This window comes from Motacilla alba, chromosome 3 (assembly GCF_015832195.1).
Source record: "Motacilla alba alba isolate MOTALB_02 chromosome 3, Motacilla_alba_V1.0_pri, whole genome shotgun sequence".
Taxonomy (NCBI): domain Eukaryota; kingdom Metazoa; phylum Chordata; class Aves; order Passeriformes; family Motacillidae; genus Motacilla; species Motacilla alba.
Window position 1 is genome coordinate 4,388,075 of NC_052018.1, and position 13,622 is coordinate 4,401,696.

Below are 13,622 nucleotides of genomic sequence, written 5' to 3' on the forward strand. Positions count from 1 at the left end.
TGTTCTTGTGCCTTTGTCCTTCCCAGGGCAGCTGGAGACTCAGTGGATGCTGAGTGGAGGCAGGAACTGGGTGCAGAGTGGAGATGCTGCATCAGAACAAAACACCCAACCAGTCCTCGTGACAGCCTGATCTTGTGGTCCTAACACTCTTATCACTGAATCTCAGAATGGTTTGGGATGGAAGGGACCTAAAAGCTCATCCAGTGCCACCCCCTGCCATGGGCAGGGACACCTTCCACTGGCCCGTGTTGCTCCAAGCCTGTCCAACCTGGCCTTGGACACCTCCAGGGATCCAGGGGCAGCCACAGCTTCTCTGGGCAACCTGTGCCAGGGCCTGACCACCCTCATAGGGAAGAATTTCTTCCCAATATTCCATCTAAACCCACCCTTCTTCAGCTTAAGACCATTTATTTTTGTTCTGTCCTTCCACACCCTTGTCCCAAGTCCCTCTCCAGCTCTCCTGGAGCCCCTTTAGGCACTGGAAGGGGCTCTAAGTTCTTCCTGGAGCCTTCCCTTCCCCAGGCTGAATACCCCCAGCTCTCCCAGCCGGGCTCCAGAGCAGAGATATTGCCACACAATAAAATATTTTAAATTTATATTTTTATTTTCAGCAGTAGGCTACGTTGTTATTCCATTGTGTCCTTGTGAAACAGACTCTGACTCATTCCAAAACAGACCAGCATTCCTTTGTCAGGCATTTATCTAAAACTTTGTGTCAGCACTCTGGTGGGAAAGAATATGAGCTGTGAGCAACCTATTCTAGTGGAAGGTGTTCCTCCCATGGCAGGAGTTGGAACTGGATGATCTTCAAGGTCTCTTCCAACACAAAACCTCCGGTGATTCTGTGGTTCCGTGAGCCTGTTCCCTGAATTTTGACTAATAATATGTATCCCCTCAGTTAGATGAAATATGTTACACTTCAGATTAAAAACATTTGCATTCACCTTGTCCAAACTATGAAAGGTATGTGGTAAATAAAAAACAATGTTCTGAGAGTTTTGGTTTAATAACTTATTTTTAATCAGCATAATTTAAACAGAGGTGTCAGTAGTCACTTCAATGCTCTAAAATCATGGCCAGTCCTACTGCAAAGAATGTCCTTGCATTTGCAATGGAGAAAATTACATTTTAGAGCCAAATGCATGATTTCTATCCCAGATTTCTCTGCAGCCACAGCAATCTGATACTTTTTCAGGGTTAGCTCAGGAAAAAAAAAAATTATCAGTTGAACCAATTATTAATTTTAATTGCTTTTAATCAATAATAAAACACAAAATATTTGTGAGCTGTTCACTGTGCTCTACAAAGCCTGTGCATTCCTCCAGAGATCAAACATTTAATCAAATGCCTCTTGCTTTGCCTCCATTAGGCAGTGTTATGTATCTGTGCTGAGTTTGAGATTAAGAGATCATAGACAACATGAGAGAATTTGTTCTGCTTTACTCACATATTAAAAAGCAAAGCTTCCCAGGGGAAAAAAATAAGGGAAAAAAAAAATCTGTAGCAGGGGGATTCAAGATAGGGTGCAGAGATCTGTTAGAGGAAAGATTTTTTTTTTTACTCTAGTGAAATGCATCTATTCAGTAAATGTTATTTTTCACTACCTGAACTCCCTGATTTCCTGAGCTTGCTCCCATAGGCTGGTTTTCCTTAGGTGCCAGCTATTCTGTGTGGGGGTTCAGGAGTCTTTTTTCCTCCTGTGACAGCGTTTTTCCTTTCCAAGACCTTGACTTTAACATGATGCATTAAAGCAGATGGCTCTGGAACAGAAGGCTGAGCTGCCTTGAATCCCCTCGTGTTCACCAGGGGTAAGAAACCGCACTTAGGCACTTCCCATGGAGTAACTAATGTACAATGACTTGTGCCTTCACTTTCTTATTCACAAATATAAGATGACCATTAGATTTTAAAGACCTAGCAGATGGGGAAAAAAAAAAAAAGAGTTGGGTTCAGGGCAAGCTGCTGTGTCTTTCACAGTTTGCCCTTCTTTCTAACAGAAATGCATCTATTAGCTTTGATTGAAGCTTAAATCAGTTGATTTGTGTTTTGATGCTGATCTTACTGGGAGAAACATGAGGCAAAGGGGACAGACAGATGGACACTAATATATATTATATAATAAAGAGAAATATAACATAGGTAGTAAAGATATTAGTACAATATAATACAATACACACTATATGCTGGAAGAAAATAGAATGAAATAGGATAGAATAAAATATATATAGAGACCGTAGCTAATATACCTATATATAATTACCTTGTGATTCCTGACAGGGTGCAGGTCTGTGGGTTGTTACAAATGTGGAGGCATATTATATATTAAATAATTTCCTCCTTCAAACTTCAAAATATAACATCAAAATGCTGCTTCCAATTCTGGTGCCAACAAAACTCAGGTTATTGGCTGGAGGAAGAGAACACCCAGCAGCAAATTCAGGATTAATTACCACCCTGGACAGGAGAAAGGCTGAGAAGTCTGGGCTTCCTGGGTAGGTGGTGGAGGTGTTAAAGAAAAAACTGGATGTGGCACCCAGTGCTCCTGATTAGTTGACAAGGCAGGGATTGTTCACAGGTTGGACTCAACCTTGGAGGTCTTTTCCAACCTGAGTGATTCTGTGATTCTGAGAAATCTGGCAAATTGAGGGGCCTGGGCCCAGCTCTGGCTTTCCAAAGAGCTGTGGGCTGGGCCAGGCAGGGACCCTCCCTTTGGGCTCACCCTCACTTTTCCTGGTGCCAAATTCTCCTCCATCACATTTTGGGGACACAGGGAGCTGATCGTAGCCTGGCAATGGTTGTGCTGCCCCACATTCCCACTCCTGCAGGGAGATATGCCTTGTCTCACTCCACAGCAGCACGGGAGATGATCTGGCAATCACACAAAGTGGCAGCAGCTGTCTGCAGCTCCCTGCAGGATCCACTGCCCCTGGCTGCCACAGCTGGAGCTCTCTGTTTCTGGGCTCTGCCTAAAGATCTTTTCCTCCCCAGCATCTTTGGTTGTGAGCTCCTTCTAGGTGTGGAACATGGATTTTGGTTTATGCAATGGCATTACAGGAATATCTTGCCCCTTGTTTTCAGGACTGATGAGACTTAGCAAAGTGACTGGGGGATCTCTGATTAAAGGGAATATTTGGAAATTTGTGCATTTATTTGTACCTTGTACCTTATTTGTACCTGCATTAGCATGCAGGGAAGGTACATTTTTTGCAATGTAAATTGTCAGAAAACAGCAACAATCCTCAGTAAGATCCTGTCATCATGGAATGGTTTGTGTGGGAAGGGTCCTTAAACCCATTTCATTCCAAGCCCCTGCCATGGCTGGGACATTTTCCACTAGACCAGGCTGCTCCAGGCTTCATCCAACCTCACTTTGAACACTTCCAGGAAAAGAACATGACAATCCTTGCTTTCTCCAGGGTGCTGTTGAAAGATCTTCAGGTGGAAATGCTTTAAGTGAAAACTGCAGTTTCATGAACAGGAAACATTCAGCAGGACTAGGTCACTTTCAAGGATATCTCCCAGTGGAGATCATAAAAGTTATTCAGTTTGTCCTCTTGTCCGGATGATATCAGAATTTTTATTTTTGCTCACTGAGAGGAGATTCAAGATCAGGTTGGACAGGGCTCTGAGCAGCCTGATCCAGCTGGTGTTCCTGCTCCTTCAACAAGAGGAGGGCAGCTGGACTAGATGACCTTTAAAGGTCCCCTCCAACCCAAACCATTCTCTGGCTCTGATTCCAAACTACGATTTGAGCCCACCTAAAATACCCAATGTGGCCCTGCTGCAGCTTCCTGTCAAAGAGCTGATAAACTCTTGGGTGTCCTAAGGGTTACCAAGCAGTTATAAATCAGAAAGGACCTTCTGTTTCACCTCAGGATGGGGATGAAAAGCTCAGTGCAGTGGCTGTGGCAGGAGAGCTGCTCTGCATCTCCCCAGGAGCTGCCCACACACAGCAGTGAGTCCTGCAGGATGCACAGGAGTGGGAAAGCAGCTCCCAGTTCCTGGCAGAGATGTCCCTGTTTTTCTAAGATGTGTATCAGGTGGAAAAAAAACAAAACAAAACAAAACCAAAACCCTAACAAACTCCTCTCATTGCAAAATAAGCTAAAACCACACAAATTCTTATGGAATATACCTAGGACTGGAATTAACAGAGAGCAAAAATAGCTGGAAACATTGAAGTCCAGAGCGTTGACAGCTCACAGCTCAAGCAAATGTTTTTTAACACATTTGAAAAGATAGGAAAGCAGCTTTCCTTCTCCTTTTTTTGATTCCCTTTTTGAAACAAACCCTTTATGGCCAGTGACTGGAGTAGTCACTGCAAGAGCTGAGGTAGCTGTGACATTTAAAAAAAAAAACCAAACAATAAAATCCAGGTTCATAAGATTTTTTTTCCTAATCCTTAATTAAGGATCTGTCACTTGAAGATGCATTTGGCCATAGAGAGCTGTAGCAGCACATTTGTGTTCTATCCTGACTAAAAAGGCTTCCTGGAAAAGATTTTCTATTCCTTTTAACTTGAAGAATTTAATCCATTATTATTTTTATGGTTTGCTTTATTAACTGAAGCAACAGCAGCAAAATGTCTTTGTCACGGATCAAAAACATATTTCAAAAAACTCATCTTTTTCCTGAAGCACCAGTTTCCAATGGCAGTACTGCCAGTTATCATTTTGACATTTGAAAATTTTAGGAGTGGCCAAGCTATGTTTGATTAGGAAGTGCATTTTGGGTCAGAAAATGGGAATAATAATAAGGGATTATGACAATGGAGAGGAAGCTATACTCCTATGATAGTCTGACACCAGAAATGCTGCAGGAAAGTGTGTTGTATTTTATTACCAGAGACAATCATGGAGTCACAGAATGGTTTGGGCTGGAAGAGACCTTAAAAATCTTCTAGTTTCAACTCCCTCCCATAGGTGAGAGGCTTTTTATGTTCTTAAAAAAAAAAAAATTGAAAGCAGTTATAGAGCACATTGAATTACATTATTAACTTCTCTTGCATTTTTGGTTTTTTTTTTTTTTTGTTTTATTTGGGGTTCTTTTTTTTTTGTTTTGTTTTTTGGGGGTTTTTTGGTGGTTTTTTTGGGTTTTTTGTTTTTGTTTTTGGTTTTTTTTGTTTTTGTTTTTTTTTGGGGGGAAAGGAAAACAGTTTTCTTTTCACTTTGTTCCTTGAAACTGAAAGCTCCTATTCCCATTTACACTAAAGATTTACAGTATAGCTACAACAGATTGACAAATTATCTGCAGTGTAATTTGTACATTCCCAGTAAGTAGAATTTGTGTCTGAGCCCTGCAGTTCTCGTAAATTCCTTTTGTGGAATAAAGGGATCTCATTACCTCAACTTTAAAACACCAATAAACAGTCAGGAGGTGTAAAAGAGCTTTATAGTTTGTCAACACCACAAACAACTGTGTGTTCACAACTGAGTTAATTAATTTGTAGTAAATAGAAGTGAAAATGAGATGCAGCAGAGTCCTGGTGTCAGAGGAGAAGGGCTCAAACCCTGTTGCCCCATGATGAAAAGGGGAAGTTTTTAAAAAACATTTAAACAACTTTTGGGAGAAAGACCAACAGATCCATGGCAGGCTTTAAGAGAAATGGAACCGGTTCTCTTAAGACCCATTAAAAGATTCCAGTTTGTACCAACATTCCCATGTGTAAACCCTATTCTCCAGCTCTGCCTGATTCTGGATGTGGCTCACACTGCTTGCTGTCAGGCTTGGTTAGGAGGTTCCCAGGGTGTCTAAAGCTTGGTAACAACATGTACTCCAAAAAGTCTTGTTTTCAGGTCAGGGACATCTGTTTTCCATGAAAGCAGCTTGTCATCTTGTCATGTAAATTCTTAGACCCCCTCTATAGATTTAAAGTGAAATTCATGTAACCACACAGAAATGTATTGAAAGGCAGAAGTTCCTTTCAACAGGAACAGACGTGTGCAGGCTGTGTCTATTGAAGACAAGCTGGAATTTAATGAATCAGTCTCAGTTAGAAGGAGAATTATTGTCTGGAAAGTTATTTCCTGGAAGGAGGGGGATTGGTAATAAAAGGTAACTGAGATATCAACACCTCCTGGTGTCCTGACAGAAAGTTGGAGGTGACTCACAGAGCTGTGACCTCCTCTTTTGGTTTTGGTCTGTCTCTTGGACCAGGAGAAATTACCTGCTTTTGAGTTTATCTGTTTAAACTGATTCAGTTTCCCTTTCCAGTGAGAAAGCATTCCAGTAGCTGCAGAAATCCTGCCGCTGGAGTTTATACCTGAGGAGTGAGGAACAACTGAAAAGTCCTACAAGAGTCTAAGTTGTTGGAATTGTTGGAAGAGTTGTTGGAAGAGTTTAAGTGTTGATTTTCAGATGTGTTGGACTGTTCCTAGATAGAATATGAGACTTAATTTTTGAGGAACTGGTCAGGCTCAGTGGAAATTCCCTTCCCAGCTTTATCCCCAGATCCCTGTGTTACCGCAAACAAACCTCTTAACCCTTTTTCATCTCCTCCACACCTTACCTTGTACAATGAGATTAATAATTTTATCTTGTGGAGGTCTCAGCCATGTTTCCATGGCATAAAGAATCCAGCCATGGGCTCTTTATGAGTGCTGTAGTAGGACTTGTCTGTGTCCAGAGGAGAGATTCCCATTAGCTCTGGCCTTAAGTATCTACATGTGTGGAGCACCTAATCCAAAAACATGGAATGGTTTGGATTGGAAAGGACCATAAAGATCAAGTTCCACCCTCTCCAGCTTGGTGGACCTTGGCTTAGTACAAAAAATAAATTAAAAATTAGGCACCCCCTTTGGTGATCAGTGTCAATCCAAGTTTCTCTTCTAGTGGAAGCTGGATACATTTTAAGGCAGTGGGCAAGAGGTGATATTTTCTAAATGTGCAAAGAATGGGTAAAATTATTACTTGACTGCTTCGTAATGGTTTGACAAATAGAGACTTTAAAGCTGTTTTGTCTGAAGCAAAATTTCCCTCTGTGATGAGGAGTGGGATGTGGAGGTGCCTTTCTCAGCTGAGATCAATAGCGCTGCTTTTTGGCCTCTCCCTCCCTTTCTGCTCTGGAGTGCTGAAGGTTGGCAGAGAAGCAGGACTTGTGCTTAGGAAGGGAAATCAGTGATCAAGGAAGCCCAGGTCTGTGCATCCCTTCAGGTCCAAGGACACCTGTACCTTTTTAGGGACAGCCACAAGTGAGGGCAGATGGAGTTTCCAAGGCTCTTTGGCCTCTCAGGTGTTTTCTGAGTCACTTTGGGTCAATCCCCTGGCCTGAATGAGGGGACAGCTCTCCTGTGCCTGCAGTGGGACAGAGAAGCTCCCCTAGGTGATTCAGATTGTGTAGGATCCCCACAAGCTTATTTTCCCCACTGATTACAGGACTCCTAATCAATTTGAAGCAGCCTCTCCTTACTCTGTAGTAATTCCTTTCAAACCCCTTTATTTCAGTGTTTCCAACTGTAGCAGCTTCAGCTTTCAAAGCTGAGTGTCCAGAAATGTATATCAAACACCCAGATAAAGTTTTCAGTGCCCTTTGAGTCACTCATTGTACACCTGGAAGAGGAAACTATGCTCATGTCTTATGTAATCAAAGGATTGTAAATAATGGCCTAATTTGTTTAAGCCTACAACCCTCAGTACGAAGCATGTTTTGCATTCTGTGGACAGATTTTCCTGTGACCCTGGAGGTGTGTGCCCTGACACACCTTGCTGGTTTGCTCAGTTTTGATGTGACTTGGAGATATTTCTGTAAATGTCAAATTCACATCTCCTGTTGAGCTACTTAGAATCGTGGAATGGTTTGAGTTGGAAAGGACCTCAAAACTCATTTGATTCCAACCCTCTGCCATGGGCAGGGACACTTTCCACTATCCCATGTTGCTCCAAGCCCCATCCAACCTGGCCTTGGACACTTTCAAGGATGGGGCAGCCACAGCTTCTCTGGGCAATCTGTGCCAAGACCTCACCGCCCTCTGACTTGGGAATTTCTTCCTAATCCAATTTAAATGTCTCCTCTCATGGTTTAAAGCTTTTTCTCCTTTCTCTGTCAGTAGCTTTTGGTATCCTATCACTACTTAGGACTGGGTGAAACCAGCTAGGTAAGTGACATATCATCCCACATTGATTTATGAAATGTTTTGTGTTAGAGGCCATAAGAAATTAAATTCAGACTGTTTTTCCTCAAGTTGCATTGTACACATCAGAATTGTATCATTCTTAATAATTTTACCAGTTCCATACAAGACTGCAACTTCACATTAGGCTTCTAACAGGAAGCATAACCAGAGTCCTGATGCCAAGATATTCCCAGTCTTAAGATTTGTGATTAATTAATTTGGAATTAATTTTCAAATACCTAGCATTTCTAGGCTGCACCGTTCTTCTCTGCTCCATATTTAAGGGTGTTCTGTTAAGTCCTTTAATAAAGTGCTCAATTCTTGTGTTGCCTGCACACAGCTTTTTGTGTCTGAAGGCTCCATCCTGTACCTTTAACATGAAGTTACTTCTGCTTTAGATCTCAAGATGGGGTTTTTTTTCCAACTCATGCTTAGTTAATTATTAAAAATGAGTTCAATAATTAAGGAGTTATACAGATTCATCTATTTTTCAGCATTTGGAGTGTTTCTGCTCACAGTACATTTTGGGGAAGAAATAATTTAACTACACCACAGCTGTTGGTCTTTTAAACATTTTCCCCTCAAACAGGTAATTTATTTACCTGTTGCACAGCCCAAACCCAGGCACTGAAGGTTGTTTTATGAACTTAGCATGTTTTAATCAAAACAGAGTTTATTTTCAAGGGTAATACATTATAATTAGGGCAAAGAAGCCTCAGTTATGGTCCCTCATTGACACCAGAAATGTGTCACTGATCATATGCTGTGTATCACTTGTGCTGCTGGAAGTAGAGGAGATTCTGACCTGGAGGTGTTGTATGTGGGAATATAAATGGGAAGCAAAGAAATGGATAAATGTGGTGCTTAGGGACATGGTTTGGTGGTAGACATGAAAGAGCTGAGTTAATGGTTGGACTTGATGGCCTCACAGGTCTTTTTTTAATCTTTATGATTTTATGATTTTATGAAAGTGGAATCTACTAGACTTGTTTGTTTGTTTGGTTTGGTTTTCCCTAACAAAAATAAACTGAACTTATTGGAAAATGGAAGTAGATTTTGAACATGCAGAGGAATATCCCACCCCACCTAGATCATCAGGAAAAAAGGTACAACAACTGTGGAATGGGAGACAGGTAGCTGAACACAGTAAGAACTGAAAACAAAAAAAGGAAATAAAGGAAATGGGGGAATATTTGCATCCTTGAATATTCTTTTAGAAGAAAAATCCCCCAAAATTGAGAACATTTTCCATAAAAAAAATTTGAGTCAGAGCTCAAAAGCAGAAAAAAGACTGAAAAAAGCCTTTTCCACTGGAGCATGTTTTGAATGCAGAATGGTGTTTCCCACTCCTCAGTGACAAGAGCTGTTGCCCAGCAGTCCACAGCAGCACTGCGTGTGACAGATGAACTCCACAGGGGTCAGTTGTGTGTCTGGACACAGATGCATGAGAACACTAACACAGGCACACAAATCAACACCAGAAACAAAATGTCCAGAGCTGGAGAGAAATTGTGCAGTGCTCCACATGCAGATGGCTGCTGCCAGTCGTGGCTTTTATGCCAGCCCTGAAAATTCTCGAGAATCGCTCAGTGGAAGAAGGTAAATGAATAAAAAGAAGAGAGTGCTGCTGGTAAAAGATTGCGCATAGGATGATATTAAGAGCGGTTTTTTTTGAGCTGTATTGAGGATGAGGTCTTTGATATCTGTGCCTGTGAATGGTGGAAGATGGGTTTTGTCTATGTCTGCATTAGAAAACAGCATGACCCTATAGAAGCAGAGCTGTAGGGTGAATCCTGTACGTGCTGAGTATGCAGGGTCCACATGTTCTGGGGGCTGCTAGAGAGTCATTCCAGTCTGGTTCCATTGGCACTTACAGTGTCCTATGTGTCCTACTGCATTTCAGCTTCTGCACTGGTTTCACAGAATGCCAGGATGGGTCAGGTTGGAAGGGACCACAGTGGCTCATCTGGTCCCACCTCCCTGCTCAAGCAGGGCCATCCCAGAACACAGGGCAGACAGTTCTGGAATATCCCCAGTGAGGAGACTCCACAGCCTCTCTGGTCTCTGTTCAGTGCTTGGTCACTGCACAGGAAAGAAGTTCTTCCTCCTGTCCAGGTGGAACTTGCTGGGATCAGCTCCTGCCCGTTCCTCTGGTGCCATTGCTGGGCCCTGGAGCAAAGCCTGGGCCCTGCTCTGAGCCCTCCCTGCACACAGGGACACCCAGGGATGAGGGCCCCTCTCAGCTGTGTCTCCTCTCCAGGCTGAACAGCTCCAGCTCCCTCAGCCTTTCCTCCTCAGGGAGATGCTCCAGGCCCTCCATCATCTTCAGCACCCTCCACTGGACCCACTCCAAGAGCTCCATGTCTCTCTTGACCTGAGGAACCCAGAATAGGACATAGAAAGCCAGATGCACCTCACACGGCTGAGCTGAACAGCAGGAGATGTTTGATGCCTTCCAAAAGAGTTTGAAATACCTTAAATGAAGGATGTCTGGGAGATTTTCTTAGCTGCAACTTGAGAAATTTCAAGTTTTATTTAAGAAAATGTAATAATACATTTTAACAATACATACAGAAGTATCTCGGGTTTAGATGCCCATCACTGACACACAGATCAGGTACTCATGTATACTTCAAGATGAAAGAGTGCAAAGATTTGATTCTTCTCTCATTCTGTTGTGAATTTATTGTCTTGGAGGTGCTACTTTTTAATTCCATCTTCATTAAGGAAATAGTTGAGACACTATTACGTAAGTAATGAAGACACTGGAGTGTAAGGAACAAGAAAGTGAAACAGGATATGAAGAGAGAAGTTTGCTTAAAATAATTTAAAAATGATTTATTGGATGCAACCTCTACACTCAGAGATTTCTGCTATTATTACTTTCCTGCAGTACGACCAGGGAGGACAGTAACTTGCTGTGGGCTAAAGGTAAATGATGATCTACTGCAAGGGAGGGAAGAAAAGTATTCTACAGGTGGATGTGTGAGGCCCACACTCTCCCCTGATGCTGTTCAGTGTGTTGGACCTCACTGGACCAATCCTTTCCAAAGCCTGAGAGGGAAATGTCAAAAGTTAAAGCAAACTTCATTAAGTGAAGAAAGGGGGGTTATAGGGCAAGACTTTTCATTGCTAGGGCTTGTTGCACACAGATTTCATAGAATCATTGAAATATTGAATGTTTTTTGTTGGAAGGAACCTTAAAAACCATCTCATTCTACCCCCTCGTGATCAACAGGGACACCTCCCATTAGACCAGGTTGCTCTGAGCCCTGCCCAACCCAGCCTTGAACCAGGAGAATGCTACTCCTCTTTGCTTGTTTGTTTTTTAAGTTGATTTACTTGCTTTTTTACTTTTTTTTTTTGCTTATTCTTTTCAGGCTGGATGCCCAAAGTAGTTTTCACACACTTGAAATCATCAGCTAATGCTAGTGACACACGATTGGTGCTCCAGGAACCTGTTGATTGGCAGCCTGGTGATGAAATCCTGGTGGGAAGTTCAGGCCTTGGAGATGCACAGCAGCAGGAGGAAGTGGCTGTTATCCAGTCTGTGAACAACACAGAGCTGCACCTTAGATCAGCTCTCAGGTATCCTTTCAGGAGATTTTTATAGCAGAGAGCTAAACAAGGAGAAAATTTGATCAAAGTCAGGATTTGCTGTTCCCTGTGGGACATAATAACTATATAAATCCCTTTAATAAAGGTGGCCAGTGATATTTCAGTTCCTCACTCCGCCTAAAGGTAGTGGACGTTTAATCCTGAATGTTTAAATTCTATGTTTAAATTCTGGATCATGCCCTTGGACTCAGAAAACCTTTGAAGCAGAAAACACTGATGGCCAGTAAAGTCCAGTGGTGTCAGTATAGGAATGACAAAGACATTTCCTGCATAGTCAATCTCTTGAGAAAGTGCATTTTTTTCACAAGAAATATACGATTTGTGTTTAAAAACCCACCAAACCTCTCTTCTTGACTGATTTTCTTAAGTAATACACTCAAAGTGAATTTTTTCACTATGGAAATCTACTTCTATATTTCCCATGAGTGTTAATTTCACTGCCCTACACTTTCTTCATCTACTGTGCATGGAGATCTTGGACAGACTGAAAACTGCACTTCTTACAATATCTGGAGGCAGCCTAACTCCAGTGCCCAGGAAGATTAAGGGTATTATTTTCAGAAATAATTTGGGCTTGAGGGAAATAGTCCTGATGGTTTTCACCCAAACCTGTTTTGGGAAGAGAATTCAAGGTCTGAAATATATTGTTGTAAATCCCATAGCATTGTAGAACATCCTGAATTGGAAGGGACTCACAAGAATCATTGAATCCAGTTCTTGGCCCAGCATAGGGAAATTCCAATATCGCCACCATGTGCCTGAAAATGTCATCCAAATGTGTTTTTGAGCTCTGGCAGACTTGGGGCTGTAATCACTTCCCTGAGGGGCCTGTTCCAGTGCCCAGCCACCCTCTGGATGAAAAGCCTTTTCCTAATAACACAACACAATATAATATTATATACGTAATCTAAGGAAGGTTTGGGAGCTTGTGAAACAAAAAGATGACAGCAAACATCAGACAAGGAAAAGCCTATCTAGCACTGATTGTGCCACTGTCCTACTGAGAAAAGGACTGAAACCAGCTCAGAATTTGGGAGGTCATAAACATAATTAACAAGAAATCATAAACATATTTCTCTGCATCTGGCAGGTGCAGATGATGTTCTTTGTCTTTTGTTAGGTACCCCCACAGTGCTGGAGAGGGATGGAGCAATGGCCAAGGTCTGCCTTCCCGTGCTGTGGTGGCACTGATCACCAGAAGGGTGGTTGTTCAAGGAAATGTCACCCTGGAGAGGATGTCCCACCTCAGGCAGTGTGCAAATGCAGGTGAGGAGGTCTTTTCTCACAGCAGTGTACTGGGGAGGAAAACTGCTCCCTTAAAATCCCATTGTGGCAGCCTCACTGTGTATCTTTCTTCCTAGGATAACTTTGAGATCATTCCAATGCCAGGAAAGAGAGTTTGTCTTTCCAAACATTGTTTGACATTGAAGTGTGAAGTCTTGGGAGTTGAACTGCACTTCATTGTAATATCTCAGATGTATTATTTTCACATTGTTGTTTCAAGCCATCTTGGGAAAGACCCTTTAGTTTTGCCTGAGCCTAAGGGTGTAGAAAAGAAAGTATCTTTTGAAAACATGTTCCAGTGTACATAATGTATTAAATTTTTAATTGTGTTTACTATTTAGTCACTTTCAGAAGGAGGAAAAACAAAACAGCCCAATGCTGTTTGTACTCTTTAGCGTAAAATACTGAGACGTTGTTTAGTGTTTACGGTTGCCAAGGAAAAAATAACAGGTGATGCATAAAGTATCACTGGTGAAAAAATGTTAAATATCTCAGTTCTCCTTTAGTTTTGCCTTTATGAAATGCCATGGAGTTTGACAGGTGGATTCCTGATTTACACCATCTATTCAAGAAGCAGAATCAGACACAGTGATTATAATGTGAGGAGAG

At 42.0% G+C, this 13,622-nt stretch overlaps 1 protein-coding gene across 5 annotated transcripts in view; it reads left to right on the top strand.

The window, feature by feature from the left end:
* Nucleotides 1–13,622, top strand: part of PKHD1 (PKHD1 ciliary IPT domain containing fibrocystin/polyductin) — a 239,168-nt gene that overhangs the window by 93,999 nt on the left and 131,547 nt on the right. For all 5 annotated transcript variants that reach the window (XM_038131605.1, XM_038131604.1, XM_038131606.1 and 2 more), the window contains 2 exons: nt 11,492–11,699; nt 12,850–12,995. In XM_038131605.1, the coding sequence (XP_037987533.1) occupies nt 11,492–11,699; nt 12,850–12,995 (354 nt within the window). The remainder of the gene's footprint in view (nt 1–11,491; nt 11,700–12,849; nt 12,996–13,622) is intronic.